General features: G+C 39.6%; 1 protein-coding gene across 3 annotated transcripts in view; it reads right to left on the bottom strand.

Moving 5' to 3' along the window:
- pah (phenylalanine hydroxylase) overlaps positions 1-2,825 on the bottom strand; it is a 24,467-nt gene extending 21,642 nt beyond the window's left edge. The window contains exons 1-2 of one of the 3 annotated variants that reach the window (XM_005747254.1): positions 2,695-2,825; positions 1,553-1,675 (exon numbers count right to left, since the gene is read on the bottom strand). In XM_005747254.1, coding sequence (XP_005747311.1) covers positions 1,553-1,675; positions 2,695-2,766 — 195 coding nt within the window. In that variant the 5' untranslated portion in view covers positions 2,767-2,825. Of the gene's footprint in view, positions 1-612; positions 716-1,552; positions 1,676-2,694 lie in introns of those variants that run through there. The other 2 variants (XM_005747255.1, XM_005747256.1) reach the window with 2 other exon arrangements.
- Positions 2,826-18,644: the final 15,819 nt, after the last annotated feature.

The raw sequence follows: 18,644 nt of genomic DNA, 5'->3' as shown, positions 1-18,644 counted from the left end.
AATTCATAGCCAGTGCTCTGACACGGTGTCATCAATCTTTGAATGCTGAAAAAGCACAGTGTATCCAGAAAAACACATTATATTATATAAATTATTATAAAATTTGTGTACGCCTAACTTTTGTGCCGTATGCCCATGGCAAAAAGTTAATCTAGAGCCCTGCAAGGTAGCTTATTGCAGGATTAGTTTACCTGTCACTTAGCTTACATTCTTACAAAGAGTAGAAATTGAATCATATAGATTAAATATATCAGACATAGAATTTTAATGTGGTGAAATTGTAGGTATTACTAGCATGACTTTGTTCGATTAAGCTAAACTGATTACTCTAATGCTAAAATAAGCTAACTAAATAGTGAATGTAGTTTAGCTAAGAATTAGCTTAGCTGTTGCATGAGTTAGCATTTTACAAGGTAGCTTAGCTCCCTCCACTTTGCATTGTACTTTCCTATATAATAAATCTTAGCTTAAAAATAAAACTTAAAAATGTAACAAATATAATATAGAAATGTGCATTTATTTCAATCAGTGTCATTATTAGTTTGTTTCAGTTAGACCAGCCAAATTGTTTCTACTTAACACAAACTAGCTACTGGATGTACCTTAGCTTACCATATATTTAGCTGTTTACAAAACCTTGAATCAGGAGACACCCATTTGATGGTAAAATGTTGCTTAGAGAGATTGGGGGTGTTCCTGTGTGGGCTGCATCCAGGGTGTGTTCCTGTTAGTCTAACAAGGTAAGTAGCTTATGGTTATAGCTTAGCTTAGACTTAGCTTAGCCAGCTCACAGCCACAAAGAGTGGAATCAAGTAATATAGATTAAACAAATAGTATAAATTCTTAGTGAGATCAGAACTATTGTATTATATTATATACTATTATATTATCTTAGCTTCTCACAAAAACTTTGAATTAAGGTGCTATAGAAAATACAAATGAAATGTAAAATGCTAATTAGTAAGATTAAAGCACACATTGAAGCTTAGCTTCTTAGAAACACTGGTGACACAGATGAAACAAATAAGATATAAATGTGAGATATAAAAACCAGAAATGAGGAATATGGATATATAGATGGATGAAATGTTATTTAGTTATAGCTGCTGCTTGAAGCATTTTATTTATATCTAGTCCAGTCAGAACCGCTCTTCGGAACCTAACCAGCAACCAGTGGCTGGCTATAGCTCTACATTTAATGGTCCCCTATGAATCTAATTTTCTGCAAGAAAGCCAAGAGGCACAATGTTCAACGTACTGACAATGCTAAACACATTTTAATATTTTTTTAAAATAAATTATTCTTCTTGAATGCATTTCACAATAGTCAGACACTGTCATAAATAAAGATTAATATACCGAACCATTCACACATTAATTTAACAACCTATGGTTTATTACTGGAAGAGCTGCTTGTAATTTTGCTTTCCATGACTAAATGAACAAGTTAGAAATCCTAATGATATTGAAAGGTACATGAATATCATTAGCATTCAGTTTGTCACTGAACCCCATTAGGACCCAGGGCTGTCCACTGATATAAAAAGTTTACCTCAAACAGCCTCAGGGCTTTGGCTAAAGCTCCGACCTCTTCTTTTAAGGAGAAGATGCAGGAGATCACCTCTGACTTATTGTTGGTCTCCTCCTCCAGGTACATGGAGCCCCTTCTCTTCTGCTGAGAGACGTATTTAAGATAAATATACAGATTTTATATAAAAATACAACATGGATGAAATTGTGCATACAGTGTTGGTAATGCAAAGCTATTACAAAAATGCAACAGATTCACTTTTAGTGCGGGGATGTGAATCATGAATTTAAAAATTGTTAGAATAGTGTTTGGCTCTCCTTTTGTCTGCCTGCCATATGCAGTTAGAGAGCATGTTATGTAGTTTAAAGCCATCCAGGGCAGCGCGTAAAGTTCAAAGCCTTCACACTCAGCCATATTCAAAGAGGGTTTCAGATAAACACAAACAAAAACCCAACACATCCCCTCATTTCTTCTACAGATGTTTTACAGATGAGTAAATACAGATGAAGAAATAACAACCTAGTTAATTATTTATTAAACTGAACATGTCCCATGCTTTTTTTAAAAGGAACCCACATAAAATTAAGCTTTTAAAGGACAGTTTTGACTGCAAGAGTTCAACAGGTGACTGAATTTCTACATCTTTTGTATGGCTTTTATTCAGGCTCCAGTTAAAGATTTCTAATATGTTGCTTATGAAATCTGATGTCAGTTAAATAAATGGATACACAGAGCTCAAACTGATATTAAAGATATCAACTTCGTGGTCCATCTGACAAAAAGTTACCTGTAGCTTTAATTATTTGATTATAAAAATGAACTTAAAGGGTGCTTTTGTCATTCAGAAACAAAAACAGAAGCCTGCAGAGTAGGGACATTTCTTGCATTTGTTTAGCACTCTGACTTTTTCCATTATTGTCAGCTGTTTTTCACCTCTATTCACTGTAATTCTCTGCTTTGTGTGCTCTTGTACCCCGAATTTTCTAGCTCTGCCCAGCTATACTGTTGTTTTAATAAAAACACACTGGTTTGAATCGCTATTTAAGGCTGTTTGTTTTGTATAACCTCCACAAAAAGAACACAAATAAACAGACAAAATTGAATGTAGTGCTAAAAGAAAGAAAACACAAATGGCTTTTAAGTCAGCTATAAGTCAGATTTACCCCTGGGACTTGGTCCCCTGTTTCTGCTTCTGGGCTGTAGTTTCCATTAACCCTCTTGTATGCAGCGTCCATCCTCTCCGTCCTCCAGGTAGGAAGTGTGTAGTTGTGTGTATGCTGATGCTGGGCTGAGATCTCGGGAATGCTCCTCTGTGAGCTCTCCTTTAAAAACCACTCCTGGTTAACACTGGTCCACGTGACACCACACCCCCTCTGCATCGATATGTCATGGGATGGTTGTTGTGAAACAGAACTAAAGTGGCACATCTGGTTCTTGTTGTGTGCCTGTGGGCAGAGTTTGCTGGTTTTTGTGCAGCAACTTTGTCAGTTTCTGCGCAGCCTGGTCGTTTTGAGAACAGGTAGAAATAACCAGTGAAAAACTTGTTTTTATCCATTTAGACACATTATGTAATCATAGTTATGTTAAAGGGAAAAATGGTGCTGATATATTTTTCAAGGCATGGTGTGAATGTCTTAATGGGGCCGTTCCCAAACCTCCACACTTAAGATATAATTCTGAATATAATCTTTTAGAAGAAATATCTGTACAAACACGACTGTGTAAGGTTTAATTTGTGTAACTGCACAGTGCAAACACTGAGGATGTGACCTGCAGTGGAAACTAACCTCATGACTGATAAGGGATTAGTGCTCCTGCCATATGGCACTGTATGAACTAATAACTAGGATAAAAACTGGTTGTCCCACCCTTGGTAACTTGAATTGCAATCAATCGTTTATGATAACTGGCTATAAATCTTTCATATTGTTGTGGAGGAATTTTGAGATAGTTACCACAATTCTTTTCAGAATTGTGGTAACTCAGCCACACTGGATGGTTTTCAAGCATGAATGGCCTGTTTAAGATCCCAATTTTCATTCCAATGTGATAGAAACTCAGACTTTGACTAGGCCACTCCAAAACCTTAATTTTGTTTTTGTTTTACGCATTCAGAGGTGGACTTGGTGGTGTCTTTTGTATCACCCCCTAGATAACTGAAATTGAGTTTCAGGGCATGAACTGGTGGGTGGACATCGTCCTTTACGATTTATCGACAGAAATCAGAATTCTTGTTTCCATCAATTATGGCAGATAATCCAGTTCCAGGTCCAACAAAGCAGCCCCAGATCATAACACTACCACCACCATGGTTGGCTGTTGGTGTGATGTTCGTTTATGAAATGCTGTGTTAGATATATACCAGATCTAACAGGACTCAAACTTTCCAAAAAGTTCAGCTTTAGTGTATTCTTTGTTTCTGTGTCCTCCTGGATGACTTTTTCATGAGCTCTGGGAGTATTTTGATGGGCCTCTTAAAATGGTAGGATAATTGTGATTCGTTGTGGAAGTATTGGTCTGTACAAAACAAGCTGGACTAATACCGTCGGGTATGATTGGTTTTATAATAATAATAATAATAATGGATTGGATTTATATAGCGCTTTTCTAGGCACCCAAAGCGCTTTACAATACCACTATTCATTCACTCTCACATTCACACACTGGTGGAGGCAGCTACAGTTGTAGCCACAGCTGCCCTGGGGCAGACTGACAGAAGCGAGGCTGCCATATCGCGCCATCGGCCCCTCTGGCATATCAAATGTTGTGCTACCTTTGTGGTCTATGGTGACAATAGAAAGTTTCATCCACATTCTCTCTTGACAGTCTGCACCTGGGGTCTGACTGCTGTTAGTTAGGTTAGTTAACTTAGCACATTTAGCAACATCTTCCTCCAACATCCTTCTTTTGAACATAGGGCTCTCTGGCTTTTTTTATTGGGGCGATCGTGGCTCAAGAGTTGGGAGTTCGCCTTGTAATTGGAAGGTTGCCGGTTCGAGCCCTGGCTTGGACAGTCTCGGTCGTTGTGTCCTTGGGTGAGACACTTCACCCGTTGCCTACTGGTGTTGATCAGAGGGCCCGGTGGTGCTAGTGTCTGGCAGCCTCGCCTCTGTCAGTGTCCCCTTGCAACTCAAACATTTGCAAGGGGAGAACTCCCTCAGATGGTCTGATCTACTGCCATGCAGGGGCTGCGCTTTTAGATTAATGGACATTGTGAAGAAATTAAGGTAATTGTTAAAATGATTTATCCAGGAACTCTCTGGATTAGTCATACAGTCACTGTGTCTGGCAGTAATCAGGCCTGGTTGTGGCTAGTGTAAAAACAATGTGGTTAATCACAGTTAATTCTTGACTCAACAAGGAAGGAAATTGTTTTTTCACACAGGACCAGGTAGGTTTGAATAACAAATATGAAAAACTAATACATCAGGAAAGGGGTAAATTCTTTTTCACAAAACTGCAAATTGCTTATACATTCTAAGTATTCCAAAGATGGAGATCTCTCAATTGATACTTAATAAAAGTGATCCTTTATAACTGATACTTTTGCATTTTATAATGTTAAATTGTAAACATTTGCACTATTTTACAGCAATTAGTTTAAGTTAGATCTGAATTAAAAGTAAGCCTCTTTTACTTCTGTTCCGTCATGAGGAGAACACTCAGGAGAAGACAAATGCTAGCTGCTGTTGGTAGCTTAAAAAACAACATCATCAGATCTTAAGAAGCTTTGTCTACAGTAATGACTTCAGCTAGGTCTTACAGGGAAGGATGCTCTTTCAGGTTAAAGAACAGAGGTAAATATCATAATACACTTTTTAAGACTAGATTAATCAATGCCTTAAGATAAAATAATTTTATACGTATTATTATTATTATTATTTTTTAATAAATGAAGCTATTCAAAACATGCAGGCCCGTGCTTCCAATGCCCTGGTGCAGATAGCCTTTCAATTGTACATATTAGTACTGAGATACTACATGTAATCCACTGTAGATTACACGCTCTAATCTACAAACTGTAATGAATAGCTGGTCACACCATCACACCTGATGCTGAGGTGATCCACAGGTACCACATGAGGGCAGTATAGGTTTGGTAATGTGTGCAGGACACCAGTAACACAACGAGTAATGGTTTTTATGTGTAATATTTCAAACTGAAGCTCTTAAATGTTGTCATTTAAGTTCAGTCTCTAAGCTACACAATCTTCATCTAAAGTGTCTTGTGTTTGTTTTAGCACTAATTCCATGTAATTTCAAAATGAAATTTCTGATCTATCCCAAAACTGTGACTGAGTCTTTAAAGGTTTTGGGACAACACTGTAATCTGTGACTGTTTCAGTGCTTTACATACAAAATTTTAGAACATGAACCAAGTAAAATAAGGAGGTGTGAAAGGGGTGCTAATTAACTACCCTCTGATATTTAAATTAAATGTTTCTTGAGCAAAATATATTTTAGTCAAATAATGTTTATGTTCTCAGTTACCTTCAAATAATATTGGCAAAACAACTTTTACAAAGCTAGGTCTCTTCATTCTGTAGGCTATAATAGATCAGCTGACTGAGCCTGATTGGCAGAGGGTAATTTGATTAACTTTAAGCCAAGTCATAATTTGACCCATTCCAATGAGCCAGAAGTTTCAACCTAGGTTGGTGCAGTCTTAAACTTTGTTTTACCTCCAAACCATACGGCCAGTATGGGTATCTCATAAATTAAAGCACCTTTGTGGATCTTACCTCTACTGTAGATAGAAATTGACAGACTAACTTTCCATATGTTAGCTCGTATTCTGCAGATGTGACTTTGATCTCTGAGATTACAGTTGTTTAAGTTATAATTAAAAAAGCTGCTCTCTCATGTTTTGCAGCCAGCCTATTGGCATGTATTGTGTTTTACTGTCATTTTATTGTCACTTATTGCAAATTTCAGGAGATTTTATGGCTTAAATTGCGTCTTTGGAGGGAAACTATGGGCACAGTTGGTCCGTGTCCAGTACTTTCTCCATTTGTTATGTAAAATATTCCTTATCCATCAGAGGCCCAAAGTGCAGCAGAAGAGCTTTGAACTAAATGCTAACATCAGTTCACATAAAATCAAACTGAAATTTGCTTTTTTTGACACAAAAAAACAAAAAGAGACGTGAGCAACACTTAAATTCAAGGACAAAAGAGATTGGCAGTTCCATGTGCTATATAAAGTGCCCAGTATTATATCTTAATCTTATTGCAGTCTTGAGGTAAAGGTCAGATTCTCCATTGAGTTTATTTAATTGACCTTTACAATCTAGTCGACCTTTGTTGGAGGGTTAGCTGCAGCTTTTTCCACTCAATGGCTGTCTTACCTCACAGCCAAAAGTAGTTTAAACTGATAAATATTCATCCTGAGCCGTTAGCTGGCCTGGGATTTCACCACAATTTCGGTATAATGTAACAAAAGAGCAATCAACCGCCACTGATATGGAAAACTCAAAGGTCAGATAATTTTTTTTCCATTCTGTTTTCAGCATTGATGTTGCCTCTGAAACCCTCTTTGAATAAATTTCAATTTGGAGTTAAAAAAATATTGAATCATTATGGTATTCAAATTGATCCTCCTCAAGGACTTGGATTTGGTGTTGTAAGTGTGACCGCTCCCCCAAAAGATATTGCAGGTCATCTGCAGACCTGATTTTTTTCTGTTGTATAATAGTTATATTCTCTTTTTTTGATGCGGTAACTCCTTACAGAGAAAGCGAGCAGGAAACCAGCCTGGTCCAACCAATATGGTTTATATGTAGGGACTAAAAAGGTATTCCCAGTCCAAGCCATTTTTTTCCCCTTGGAAGGGTTTTTCCCAAGTCTGTCAGATCTTAGCCTTTGAGTGATTTCTCCTCAACAGTAGATTCAAATAGACCTGGATGTTCTTTACATGGTCCGGCGGGCCATTGCTGGTGCTGTGATCGTTGTATGATATTCCCTAAATCTTTCTTCTGAAGTTCTGCTGTGACATCTAAGAAAAGTAAATAGTAGAGCAGGGCGATATGATCAAAAATATTTATCACGATATACATTTGAAAATTTGCGATAACGATATAACTGACGATATAATTGACACTAGATCACTTTACAACTCCATAACTTTATTAGTGCAAAAAAACCCCATCAATGTATTTTCACTTGAACAAGCAGCTGTTTTTTATGTGCATTAAGGCTATATAAAAATTTTACAGTGCAAATGCAAATCCTTGCTGACAGTTTAACCAAAAGGCATTTCCAGTGGAAATTGGCCGACATATCCTCAGCATAACCATGTATAATATCCACAAAACTTAAAAAGAGGTTATAAACACATACAATATGGTAATATTGTATGTGTTTCACTCAGCGAGGCACCTGCCTACTATAGCCATAATGCTCCGACAATCCATCAAGCGGTGCGGGTTCGTAGCTTAGCAAAGTCGTACTAAAACATTTGACAGATTTTCGAGCACCGTGTACCACATAAAATCACGGGATTATAAGGGACACTGTCGATTTTCAGAAAAATCAAAGTGTGCCGTATTTTCCAAAAAACACGGTAATAACGACGGCCCGCTAGCATGCTCTACCAAAAATAGTGCTTTGTTGTGTATCTGATGGACGAAAGCTAAACCAGTTGCACACCACTGAAGTTGCAGCATTTTTACAAACCAATTCGGGTTCATCCGTTTCATTTAACAGTCCGCTTTCGCCCTCCTCATTCTCCGTTGCCGCCATGCTTTTTCCGCCATGTGTGTATGAAAACAAAGGCACTGCGCATGCGCGTTTTACCCATATTCTATTACCGTGAACGGTATGATATGGCTCAGCCCTAGTAAATAGTACATTTCCAGAAGACGCTAAAACCACTAGAGAATGTTTAAGAGAAGCTAATGTTGTAAATGTATTATTGTAGAGTCTTTACCTTACAATATAAAGAGCCTTGAGGCAACTGTTGTTGTGATTTGGCGTTATATAAATAAAATTGAATTGAACTAAATATGAACTTTCAGCAGACGTTTAAACTTCATGTACCAAGCAATTTCAGCAGTTAAGGCCAAACAAGGCTTTGAATATGCTTTTTTTTTTTTGCACACCCTACTGGCCTCATTTAAATGCGCATCAACATACAGTTTCTCTGCCAATTAGGACCCACAATGGACCTCTGTATGTGCTTGTCTCCTCTGGTTAGCAATTTGCCGATGAACCCATCTGGGACGTGATGTCACATGAAATCCAAAAGGTTTCTCAGTGTTGTCCTCACACTGTACAGTAGATGGAGAGCTCCCTACTGCGTCATTTACTGTCATTAATGGTGATGGACACAATTGCTCATTTATCACAAGAAGTGGTGCAGTGTGTGTCTACAATGGCCTTCTCCATAGGGCCTCAGCCTTATTCACACACTGAAGATCCATTCTCACACTGATGATTAGACAGATGCAAGTCAGAGTTAATGTCTGATAGGTTTAACATGTTAGGAATGAGCTTCTGAACATGCTGCAGCTGTCTACACTCTAAAAAAATAATAATTTGAGTTTTTCTCCTGATTATACAACTCCAGGTTTTTTTATAAGTGGAAAAGTGCAGTTAAACAAGGAAGGCCGACTTCAGCACAGAGCATTGCTGTGCAGGAGGAGTAGCAGGGGTGCTTAGAGATGATAATCGGTTATAGAGTTGTGAGGCTCCTAATTGTGCTTTCATAAGACGTTGCTGATTAATGGACTAGTTGACAGACATCCTGTGAATGTTGTCCACATGTGCACAGTCCACAGGGGTGCTGAAGAATCCACTTCAGCCTTCCAGCAGCATTGTGGAGACTCTTTTCTGAGAGGAGGAGAGCTAGAGAGGGAGGGGAGGGGAAAAAAGGAGTGGGAGCAGGGAAAAGAGAATGAAACTTGGAGGCTTTCGGCAGCGCTGTTGTAAAGGAGAGTGAATGAGAGCAGGGGCCGTGCAGCCAGCCACATGGGCAGTTCTCACTCGGAATAATGGGAGCCTTTCTGTGGCTCTTAACCCCCTTGTCGCATGCTGGGAATGGGCAGCCGTCCGCCCGCCGCTCACAGCAGACACGCTCAGCCACGCTCACCCGCTGGATAATTGAATTTTACACCCAAGAAAGTCATCCCTTTCCCTGGTCATGTCCCCTGTTACACGTGGCCCTGACAGGAACTCTCCCAGGATCAACTTTTTATCCAATGAGAAAGTCTGATGAATATACTGAGAGGCAAGTTAGCAGTGTGATTCAGTGGACAGCTGAAAAATCCCAAATACTATTGGCTGGATTGCCATGAAATTTGGTAGTTTTAAGTGAAACAAATGGTCAATTGAGTGGTGGTACTTTTAGCTTATTTCTAACAGCCCCTTAACTATAAGTGGTTATAACAGTTAATAGTGTATGTTTCAGACCCTTGGTGCCAGTGTGAACAAGTTCCTTTAGATGAGGCAGAACTGAAAACTTTGAAAATGAGCTTTCTAATGTGTTTAATGTTGGAAAAGACTCAGCAAACTATCTCTGAACAAGTGGGCGTGGTACCTAAAATGAACTAAATTTAAAAATAGACTCAGGTGAGACTCAGTCTCTGTATTCCCTCTAACCCAGCTTAGTTCCTAATGCAGATTTTGTCACCTTTTGGAAGGGGACTTGTGTGTTACAGTCGGTAGAAACAAATGGCTGATATCACTGTGTATTTGGGACACTTCTTGCATGGTTGACAGACTGACTTGTAAGTTTGGTGACCATTTGAAACTGGGGTAGGAAACCTGTTTCTCGCCATCTTGGGCAAACAAATCCATTGTAACTCTTCAGCATATTATACTTGAAGAGGCCTCACTCCAGTACCACCTCACAGTGTTTTAGAAAGTCTAGACCATGATGGGGCCAATCTCAGGTCTGGTTAAGTCATGAGGTGAGCAGGAGAAGTAGTACAAAGAGCAAAAAAGACCATGTAGTAAGGAAGCAGTGGTGACACAATAGGTTAAGTGGAGGACTTTGACCTGCGAGAAAGGAGATGTCAGAGACGGCATATTTTTGGTGTGTATAATGCACATGCACATGTGTGGGAGCTAACTGATCGAGACACTGGGCTAACCACACTACAGGGTTATAATGCATCAAAGGTCATGCTGGTCCAGAGAAGAAAGTTCGCAGTGCAACAAAAAGAATTATGCAAAATTTGCACAAGAAGAAATCTAAGTGACAGAAACGTGATTTTATATATAAGAAAACCTTAACTATTATATTTATTTAAATACTTGTGTGGCCTGTTCCTATGTGGGTGTCTGATCACCATTTAGTGACCAGATTATTTGAACAAGAAAACAAAACAAAAAATAACAAAGACATTTTCAATTACTTTCTTTATTGCAATAAAGTGATTAATATTTCTTCTTCTTTCTTTAAGAAACAACATTAACATCTGTCAGTCTACAGCATCCAGTTTCATTGGCGTACCTTGGCTTCACACTGCTGCCTTCTGTAACATAACCCATAAGATAAGGTTTATCTCTAGGAAGTCATTATTATCAAGTTCTTGGGTCAATCACCATATTAACTTATACTGGAAAACCTAACCCATTTTGCAGCAGGTTATGTTTCAGATATAAAAGATAAACACATACTGACCAATCAGTTCTCTGAAAACTCATGGGAAAAGCCTGTTGACCTTAGTGCATAGGTAGCAGGAGTGCGTATAGGTTTGTCTTTCCCTGATGAACATCAGTCGAGAACTAAGCAACCAAGTTTAGAACAACCATGAAAATATAATCCAGAGCACGTGTTTGTACTGCCTGACTTTACAGGCGATTAAAGCAAAATTCCATCGAGGATACACATTTTTGCGCGGTCGATGCACAATGAACATGACACGTGAAACAAACGCAAACAATGAATACAACATTACATTTGCTGGGGGATGATGAAATGAACGTAGTGGATATGAAACTCAAAAGAATTTTATCTTCTTAAAAACCTATAGATGCTGATACTTGCTGTATGTGTGCTGATCTTCACCAATTACACTCTGCTGCTTTTAGCCAGTGTTGTATGTATTTTTATAATATTGCAGTTTGGCCGTCTGACCAATCAGAAGACATCAACAGTCACCACTGTTTCTTTCACGTTAATGCTCATTTGTGACTGCTAAGCCTGATTGCTGATGTTGGGGTAAGTCAAAGTAGACCTCGGTTTGTTAAAACAGGCCTTTGCTTGGCATTAGCATTGCAGCATTTTCAGGTTGAGTGTGCTGTCTTCTCATGACCAAAAATTAGGAACATCTTTTTGATATTGACTAGAAAGTATTGTTGCATAATGTATGTATGCGTGTTAGCTGCAAAATGCCAACCTGACTCATCTGCTTCTCTTTAGTGACATCTTCTGCTTTGCAATTCATCTGTGTATGCCAAGAGAAATTGAGGCTAAAAGATATATTGAAAACTTTATCACTTTATTCTTGAGTCTACCAATATCTGTGCTGACAAAGCTTGTAATGGGCTTGACAACTGTTTTGTCACCTCTGCAGAACACGCAGCAGAAAACAGAGAGGGATAATATTACCTACAGGTGGCTGCTGTGTTGTAATGGCTTTTTAAGCCATCTTGTTTAACAAATATAGTAAAGATTGAGATTAGATTAAGTTTGTTTTAAGGAGCAGACCTGAGGTGCCTAACAGAGGAGATATGGCTTCGACATATTGATGTTGTGAAGAGTGATCCATCCAGACCCTTCCTCCTTAGCCTTAGGCTGATAAGCAAGTTGGGAGGGGGACCCGGGTCACCGCCTTCCCCTGGCTCTGTGACCAAACACAAAAGGTGGTTTCCTTCTGTCAGTTGTGGTCACTTTCACCTGTCACTCAGACTCTCTCTGAGTGAACCAGCGTCCAGGGAGGGCGGCTCCAGGTGAGCATTCAAGCGTGGATAATAGCTCCTGTCCTCTCCTCACGTCACCTGGGAGTCCCAGGCACAAACCCAGGTTTATCAACTTAAAACTGATTCTTAGTGGTTTATTGTTATACATTTGTGCCACGATAGCAGTTGGAATGAGGTTGGAAGAATGTAGTTAGGTTATTAAGAGAGTTGGTTGCACAAAGAGTCCTGATGTTATCTTAAGTGGATCAAAACCTGATCAGTTGGAGCTAAATTCTGGATTTCAGACTTTAGCTTCTCTGTGCATCAATCCACACAGGTATGAAGAGCCTCCAAGTTTTCTTAGCACATCATAAGGCAGTTTTTATTTTTCAAGCTCTTTAATTTATGATTAGCACGCAGCAAAACTAATGAAGGTTTTTTCTCCATACATGGATTTCTGCTGTCTTCCAAAGAGGATTCAGCCGAAGCCAAAGGAAAATCCTTAGCATTGCAAACAATCACAAGATTGAGAAAAAACATCAAAACATCAAAAACATCTGCGTGTCTTGTCATTCCAAGTACATAATCTGTAAATAGTTGCCTCTGGACCAAATGAAAACTTGTCTAAACTGTCAAAGTGTCACGGCGGGACAGTGCATTTATGAAATGGACCCAAGGGCGGACACAGGAGAGATGAACTGAGGTTTAAACAAAAGGTGATCCTTTATCCTGATTGCATGAATGCAAAAGCAGAGAAACATGAACAGTGGTAAAAATGAAACAAAAACAAAACTGGAAAAACTAGGACTGATTTTGTGCAGGAGTATGAGAGCAACTATGAGATAGAGAAACATAAACTAGAAACATGAACATGCCCAAAATCATGAAAAACCTGGAAACTTGACGAGGTAGAAAGGAACACAGACGACCTGACAAAGACTGAATGAAAACACACAGACTAAGGCTACGTTCACACTGCAGGTCTTGATGCTCAATTCCGATTTTTTGATCAAATCCGATTTTTTTGTCTGCTCGTTCACACTACAAATAAAATGCGACAGCAAACGCGCTCTAGTGTGAATGCTCAAAGCGGCCCGCATGCGCAAAAGAAGATGTCACACACAACGCGCTCTGTTTAGACCCAGAGCAACAGTATTGTTTGACTGATGGCCCTTAATATAAAGACTTCGGACTTCACGTTTCCCAATTTTTGCTTTAAGTTATTTTGTTATTTACATAATAATGTAGATAAGAGAGGAGCGGTGCTTCAAAGGATAGCTGCAGATTTCTGTCAGAATCTGCAGATTATACAGTACAAATAAAATGTTTACGTTGTCTTCCCAACAGTTTCACTGACATCTACACTGGATGGCCAGGAAGCGTTCGCGATGTCTTCTCGGGCACTTCTCTGGCGCTGATAATTGGCTTCAGTCTTGTGTCGGTGACGTAAAAGGCGGATTTAATGCGACTTGACCGTTCAAACAGCAGTCGCTTTCTAAAACATCGGATATGTATCGGATTCAGTACCACATACGAAAGTGACCCAGATCGGATTTGCACCGTTCACACTGTCATAGCATGATCGGATATGGGTCGCATAGGGTCAAAAAAATCGGATTTGATGCGCTTTCGCCTGCAGTGTGAACGTAGCCTAAGTACACACAGGAGGTGATCTGGGGAAGTGGAAGCACTTGGGGAAACAGCTGGCTCAAATAATCATGACACCACAGGGAAAAGTAGAACCAAGCACAATGAACTTAGAAACATAGAAACAAGACTTTCAAAATAAAACAGGAAGCATGGAGAGGCATGAAGTGGGACAAGCTTGACGTTAGAAATGTAAGAAATCAACAATACAAAATAACACAAAACGCTGGGTCAAAGACCCAGACAATAAAACCACTCAAATGTGGACCTCTGTACTCCTCTTTTTATTGGTTCTCAGTTTGTTAAGCCAAAGAAGATACCACCAGAAGCCATAGGTCAACATGCAGATCATAACCGATAGGAGGGGGGGGAGACGAATAACAGCTCTCAATCTCATCACAGCACTTACAGTGCTTTCTGCTTAGTTTGCATCAAAACGTTTAATATGACCATCACAAATCAACAAAGCAAACACAAGCTTTATGATGACTTTTAGTAAAAATATGATAATATTATGTCTCCACCTGTGCAAAGGCAGGCTGAACAATATAGCTGAGAAGTAAATAAGAGGTTTTTCACAATTCTTTTAAATTCTTGAAAATGACAAACTACAGAGACTTTAAGTAAGGTTCATTAGACTCACAGACCAATCACACTTACATACATAGTCCCTCTTTATAGCCATTAAAAATCCTGATTAATGATGTAAGTCTAAATGATGCTAGGTACTCAGACATAACCTCAAATTTAAGTTAGAAAAGGAGTAATATTTAAATATTTTTATGTATGTGTGCATGCTGCTAGACAGTTAAATGAAACAGTGAGGAGCTACAGTAAGAGTGGATTTTTTCATGTTCAAACAGGTCTGTATATGTTCTCTCAGTCTCAACAGGCATGTTTTCATAATGTAATTTAATCCCCTGGAGTAATCAGATGTCCCTAAATCCATAGTGTTTAAATGAATCCTGAACAATGGAGTGAGTAAATAGATATCTGTCAGGGGATTTTAGATTTCCTTGGCGTAGGTTTCCTGTAATAAAAACACTATCTGACCTAAGGTTCATATTACAGTCCCAAATGTGACGTCCCAAACATTTCCAAGTACTGCTGGCTGACGCGTTCATCAGCCAGGCATCAGCTCTTACGTGTTTGCCTTTCGAGGTGCCCTCAGGTCTGTGTTTACCCAGCCATCACGGGCAGAGCCAGCAGCGTGCTGTACTTGGCGGGTGACAGTGGTTTAAATGAGAAACCTGTGATTGATCTGCATTCATGCAGCCTGTCATAATACCTGCATCAACACACACAAAGGGAAAGTCACTCTGCAGCTGCTAATCAGGCTCACGTATGACAAGTAATTTCCTCACTCTGTATGATGCATGGTATGATTTTTTTAAAGAGATGGAAGTGAAAAGATGTTGTTTACATTACACATATCAAATAAAGTATAAGTGTCCACACTTAATCGAGCAACAAATGTAGGTATCAGAGCGCCTTCTTTCAGAGACATCACAACATAAACACTTGTTGATTATAAGCAAAAATGTCTAATATTTGCCACATTATTCAGAAATGATTTCTTTTCGCCAATAATAGTAATACCTATACAGTAACCTTTGCGATTATTTGGGACCTGTTGTCACTTGATATTAATAGATCATTGTGATGATAATGATTTTGTAACCTTAATCCTTAATGGATTAAGGTCTGCTGTTCAGACTCCAAAATATTCTTTATCAAGACTCTAAACCCGTACTGCCTAGTGCACCTTTAACCATCAGTTAAAATGGAACATTTCCTGTGGATTGATACTGGGATTTTTATGAACAGAAAGTGGGATGTGAATCATGCAAGATGTAGGATACTTTAATTTGACAATTTGCTATTCATATTAAGAATATGTATGTAAACTTATGAAATAAAAGGAAATGTTTTTCTGTTAACCAAATCAGTACTTTTTAAAGTTATGCTTTCCCCCCCAACAATCAGCACGTCGGTCCTCTAAATAAACCAAACCATGACAGCCCACCAACTTTACATGTGCCCCAAGAAAGAATAAAAATGATAAGCACTTGCAAACCCAAATATTATTTGCTGTCTCTGAATATCACAGTCACCGTTACAATGAAGAGCTCAGCTATTCGAGTTACAGTTTCACCTTGAAACATCCTAAAATGACATTTTTAATTAACAAAAATGATTAATAACTGTCATCAGCGGCAATTATCTGCTGCAGAAATTAATGCATTATATAGCCCATTTATGACTTTTAGAGATAACTTCACTTTATGGGACTTGAAGAGCTCTGAAGACATCCAACATACTGACCTAAATCTCACTAACTTTTCTCTAAATTTATTCTGTTTTCAAAGAAAAAATAAGTGATGTAGCGTAATGTACGATAAAAGTAAGAATTAAATGGTATCTACTTAGCTTTTCCATAATTCTCATCATATATTTATATTGTTGCACTGGTAGAACAGGTACTCGGATTAACTGAGTTTCAAATAATGACATCAGAATATGTACAAGTAATCCCTGTGAACCAAAAGCTCGGACTTCATCTAGATCTAAATGCTCGGTTTCAGTCTTTTTAACCCTTTTCAGTCTGTGCGTTCACATCAAATACCTGAAGGCAGTCTTTTTGGAAATATATGAATACTTGGCAGTAACAGCCAATGGCACGAGGAGGGGAAGTACCCGGAGCTTGAGTCAAGTTACTGTAACATGTTTTCAGAACTTGCACTGCATCCTCAGTGGAAGCGACGTGTCAACCAGAGAGCAGATGAAACTGTCTTACCTTCCAGGATTGCAACTAAAGTGACTGCCAGTGAGAGTGCAGGATACCATTTATTGGCAAAGCTAGTGTTGCAGAGCATTCTCATTCCCGACGCGTAACATACCGACGATTTGTCACATCCTGAGGCATCACATTTAACTTGCATAAATACAGGTTCGCCTTTGTTGCACAAATTCATGTCAGTTTGTCTGAGGTTACACAGCTATAACTATTATGACAGAAGCCCCACCCACCTGCTCTTCAAACCTTCTGTTTGTGATGAGAAGAAAGCTGACATAAAAAGAAAGGAACTAAAAGAGGTCAGACAGGATGCACTAAGAGGGCTGTAGCACAGCTCAGCATAAGATGAACTGATAAATAAGGATTATTTTGAGCTGTAAATCATGCAGAGCTGCTCTGAGCAAAAGCCTGCAAACTGAGAAACATAAACTTTTGCTTTTTTCCTCATTTTAATGGACCTGAGCTTTTCTGTCAGCTTCATAAATGCTCCAGGACTTTTTTTGTCTTTTAAATAATACGTTCAACAAGTGTTTCAGCTTGTGGTTTGTCTCTGCAGTCCATGTGCAGTACTGTAAACCCCCTGCTCTAACACTCACCTCCAGCAGAGGACGACATTCGCCGAGTAACCTCTTTCCAATCGGCCCCCACCTCACCAGTGACCTCCTCCTCCTCGTCCCCATCGACGGCCCCTCCTATCAAAGCCATAACCTCTCCTAATCCCCCCTCCCACCCCTCGTTGCCCTGGAGACGGCTCAGACGAGCAGGTGATGCATTGACAGGGAGCAGATGGTTCCCTGCGGAGGTAAGCATGGCTGAACAATGCTTCCATATTCATCATAAAGTCCTGCTAACTCTCGGCGTCTCCCTCCTTCGAGTACATGCGTACACATAACTTCAAAGTTGGCGTTGGCGGAGACCGAGCAAGGTGAAAATGTTGTGACAGGGCTCAATAAATGAAAGCGCCTCCATTCAGAGGGGGCTGGTTTACAGTATCTCAGAGAGGAGGCAAGAAGGCAAGCATTTTTTCTTGCCTCGACCTTCCTGTGCTTGTCTCCTGCAGGTGTTTTTGGGCTTTTTGCCGCAGTAACTCACTCCTCTAAAGAAGCTCCTTCTTTAGCCCCTGTCTCCCCTGGAGATAAAGTACAAACACCCCACTCTTGCTGCCTCTTTCTTTCAGCTAACTCCTCAATAATCCAGCAACAATACAGGGCTCTGAGGCGGTGTGCAGCGATTCGCCAGAGGCCTGACTTGTTTTGGGGTGCAGCGGTAGGAGGGGAGGGGCCGGCGGTGGAATGGCATTATGGAGATCAGCTAATACATGTAAAACATTGCATCCATTTTTTCTTCTCTCTTTTTTTATTGGAGCAAGTGGTAAAGAAAAAACGTCTGCAGCACAATACGCTTAACCACCACACCTGGAGCTCACAACGGGGGCGAGAATGGCTGCCTCACCCATCATCACAAGCACGGCAGCACCTATCAATACAGGCTGTAAGGAGCTTGGTTGGGCCGCAGGAGGAGGGGGCCAGCTGTATTCACAGCCTGACTATGATAAAGACGCACAGTGAGGAGCCATTCAAGAGCCCTGTGCCCATAATGGAGTCACTAATAGGTGCCTATTCAGCAGGGAAAGTGTTTTCTGAAGGGGCGAAAAAAAAGTTTCAGGGAAGCAACAATCACTTTGTCTGCTGCCTTGTGTATGTAAAATGTATGCAGCGCTCCACCCCTCCACCCTTTTCCAACTCTTTCTGCTGTCTTTTTTTCCTTTTTCCTTTAAAAAGCATCACCAGTGAATAGGCGACATGCATAGTTTGGAGTCGTCCTT

This window comes from Pundamilia nyererei, unplaced genomic scaffold, assembly GCF_000239375.1.
Source record: "Pundamilia nyererei isolate P.nyererei 1_Seehausen unplaced genomic scaffold, PunNye1.0 scaffold00192, whole genome shotgun sequence".
Classification (NCBI taxonomy): Eukaryota; Metazoa; Chordata; class Actinopteri; order Cichliformes; family Cichlidae; genus Pundamilia; species Pundamilia nyererei.
Note: the sequence above shows the minus strand (reverse complement) of the source record. Positions and strands in the feature narration are given on the sequence as shown.